Source organism: Aplysia californica, unplaced genomic scaffold (genome assembly GCF_000002075.1).
Source record: "Aplysia californica isolate F4 #8 unplaced genomic scaffold, AplCal3.0 scaffold00451, whole genome shotgun sequence".
Taxonomy (NCBI): domain Eukaryota; kingdom Metazoa; phylum Mollusca; class Gastropoda; order Aplysiida; family Aplysiidae; genus Aplysia; species Aplysia californica.
Window position 1 is genome coordinate 307,722 of NW_004797721.1, and position 3,293 is coordinate 311,014.

A 3,293-nucleotide genomic window follows, 5' to 3' on the forward strand; every position below is an offset into this window, starting at 1 on the left:
CACCATCCGCTTCTTAAACTTTTATGACGAGTTCAAATTATTAAAGCCAGACTTAAACTTAAGGCTTCCCCCTCCTTGTTACAAAGACTAAAACGATCAGATTCAGAAACTTCACCATTCTACTCCATAAGGCTAAAAATATCAAACTCAATGCAAATAAAAATAAAAGACAAACATGGATAAATATAAATCTTGACCTTCTAGTTCTAATCTACCAGCTTGTTCTGAATTCATCAGAAGCTAGTTTCTAAAATTGGGTTTACTTTGAAGTAAGAGTCGGATATATGAGGATTTTGACCCCTCTTCCAAGCTGCTATATATAAAAGACAGATACAATTGCTAGAGACTGGGATATAAAAATAAAGCAGATTCAGCAGAAGAAAGTGAAAATGATTGAACTGGATGAAATTTCAAAATGAGAACACAAAACAGTGCACAACAGCAAAACAAGATGCTGAATCATTTCATGTCAACAGTGATGTTGTGCTGTGTCATTCATCAAGCTGACGCAGCCAGTGCCATCAATCAACATGCTTTCAAGTCATGTCAGACTCCATTAAGTGTCAATAAATGTTAATTCAAAGCAAAAAAATAAAAAATAAATAAAAACAACAAAAAACAAACACAAAACAAAACGTTAAAAAGTTAAAGACATTTTCAAGGCAAAAAAAAAAAAAAATGTACAAAAGTGAAAGAGACAAAAACAGGAGCAGTCTGTAAGCACAACAATGACAACAGGTCAACAATAGAGGAGACCAACTACTTTATAGAAAAATATGTGATGTAAGAGTTTGCTCTCATCATAATAGATCACTTGAGCTATTAACCTAACACATTTCTATTGAAAGTAGTACTAGATAAGTATGTACTCAAAATGAAAAAATTAACACAAAAAAAGCCCAAAAGCTTTTACTGTAACAAATAAAGCTATTTGGACCACTACAAAAATGCCCCCATGAGCAGGTCTTCTGTGAGATATGTATTTAATAAGAACAATCCTCTGACCTTCTAAGAGTGTGTCTAATTTTTTTTTGCTCTTTTAATAAAAAAGCAAATCAATAAAAGATATCAACTATTTACTTCTAATCCATTGCTCAAGGGGAAAGAAGTCTTTGCTTAGGCTATGAAATTTTTGTACTTTTCAGAATCAACTTGTAAATGTTTTGACAATTTTCTCCAATTCATTGAAGGTGTGTGACTGTACTAGTCTATATGAGAGCATCTACACGTTACATTGTGAGCAGAAATGTGGATTTGCTGAATATTATCCAAATGTGTATGTGTGTGGAAAGATGAGGAGAATAAGGACAGTTATGAATGTGGGGAGCTTTATGTGTCGGATTCCAGAGGCCATACTGAGATGGGAGGGGGTAGGGGTGGGGATGGGGGTGGAGGAGGGTTGGGTTTGTTAGATGGTCTGCGGGGATGGTGAGTGTGCCTTTCACAATGAAGCGCCTTTGACACAACACTAGTGAAGACCAAGATGGGGCGGCTACATCAACAGCGGAAGTGATGTGACGATGACGCTGAGATGCTGACACTGCCTTACCCGTACGAATGGGCTGCTTGCGGGGGCCCTGACCCAGGCATGAACTCTCTGGGGTCAGGTTGACTGGCAAAGGACGCGATGAAGGCCCAATCCGCGGAGAGGTGGGCCCACCACCAGGCCCACGTCGCGCAGCCGTAGGGCTGACCACTTTGCCCACGGGGATTTTGGGATTGTGTGGCCGGACCTTGTCGGAGAGGGCCATTAGTTTTCGCACGGCTCCTGGTGATTCCGCACCTGTGGGGGTTTGGGTGGGGGTTGAAGTTACGTGCAAAATACGAGGACAGATGCAGCAGCAAGAGCAGTTGCGGAGAGAGAGTAAAATGAGAAGTGTGAAATCTGTGGTGAAGAAAATCAAACTGAGACCCCCGTAAATACAAAGTGAGATGCAGGTTAAGAGAAATGCTACGAGATGTTTCCAAACCATAAGGGAAAGTAGACTGATATAGAGAAGTAGATCCAGCACCTTCCTAACAGAAGTAAGATAAAATTATTTCCACACGGTAAGTTCAAGACATTCAGTGTCTGCACTGCATGAGAAAACAGTGTGCAACTTTCATTTATTGTGTTAGCCACTTCAGCTTCAACCCACAAAAACACACATAAAAGGCTTTATGGTCACAGGAATTCTATTCACTATGGTGAAAGTCAAGCTTGGTCTGGAAGACCATCTAATTCCCTTTCTACTGGTTTATGATATGTCTATCTGGGACAGACAGATTATTGCAGGAGGCCTGAGAGCAAAAAGTCATGATATGAAATTTCCATATTCAAGGGCAATAACTAGGAATTGTAGAATGTACTAGAAAGGCTTTCATTTCTTCATTTTCCAACAGAATGGTGTATCTTTGACACATAATGTGCAAAAGTGAATGTACTTTTCCAGGAAATAATTGTATACTCTAAATTCTCAAACACTTTTTTCCCCTTCTTTGTGACCGTTGGAAAAGTGTGATTTCTGTTTTTGTTTCAAGAGAAAAAGGTCCCACTTCAAAACAGCTTGACAAAAAATGAAATCTATTGGGTAAGTCTGAAGGACCATCTAATTTCCTTACCATTGATATTTAACATGTCTATCTGGGACAAACAGATTATTGCATGAGGTTTGAGGGTTTGGAGGACCCCTGAAACATAAATGAAAAAGGCAAAATAGGCAAAACTGCTGGGAGTTAACCCTCTAGAACTAGACGTGCAATATATGGTACATAGATTTTAAACGATGATATCTAATAATTTAGTCTTCCCATTTGGACTAGAACTTCTTCTATAGAAATAAGACTCATTGCAACATCCGTATGAACTTCTCGGGAGTTGCTTTGTGCCTTCTGTTTTCCACTTTGACTTGCTTTCCATTTTAATAAAAATTGATTTTGCTTAATCTTGAATTTCCACATCTCTAAGGTAAGTCACATAAAGTTATTGCTTGGCTGCAAGTTTAAACTATATATCTGTCCAAAGAAGTCAATATAGTGTGTATTCTAGGATCTAGGCCTGTTGAAACAGGCATGTTCCATATATAGCACACTGGGTATCAGGTGAATGGTCTAAGGGAGGTGACCCATATTAGATGTGGCATATGTGGCACACTGAGCATTAACGTCTGGTAGGGGAATATTTGTGTAAAATTTAAGCCATCATTAATTTTAAATATATGAAATGATATTTTTGTGTATATAAGCTTGATCACCTAGTTTGAAATCCTTAATATCACTGAATTTGTTCTTTCTGTAGGATAGTAACCCCCCCC

At 38.5% G+C, this 3,293-nt stretch overlaps 1 protein-coding gene across 6 annotated transcripts in view; it reads right to left on the bottom strand.

Moving 5' to 3' along the window:
* Positions 1-3,293, bottom strand: part of LOC101853022 (rap guanine nucleotide exchange factor 2) — an 84,585-nt gene that overhangs the window by 9,029 nt on the left and 72,263 nt on the right. For 5 of the 6 annotated variants that reach the window (XM_005105079.3, XM_035971519.1, XM_005105077.3 and 2 more), the window contains one exon: positions 1,550-1,783. The exons of the other annotated variant lie outside the window; for it this stretch is intronic. In XM_005105079.3, the coding sequence (XP_005105136.2) occupies positions 1,550-1,783 (234 nt within the window). The remainder of the gene's footprint in view (positions 1-1,549; positions 1,784-3,293) is intronic. 6 annotated transcript variants of the gene reach the window in all.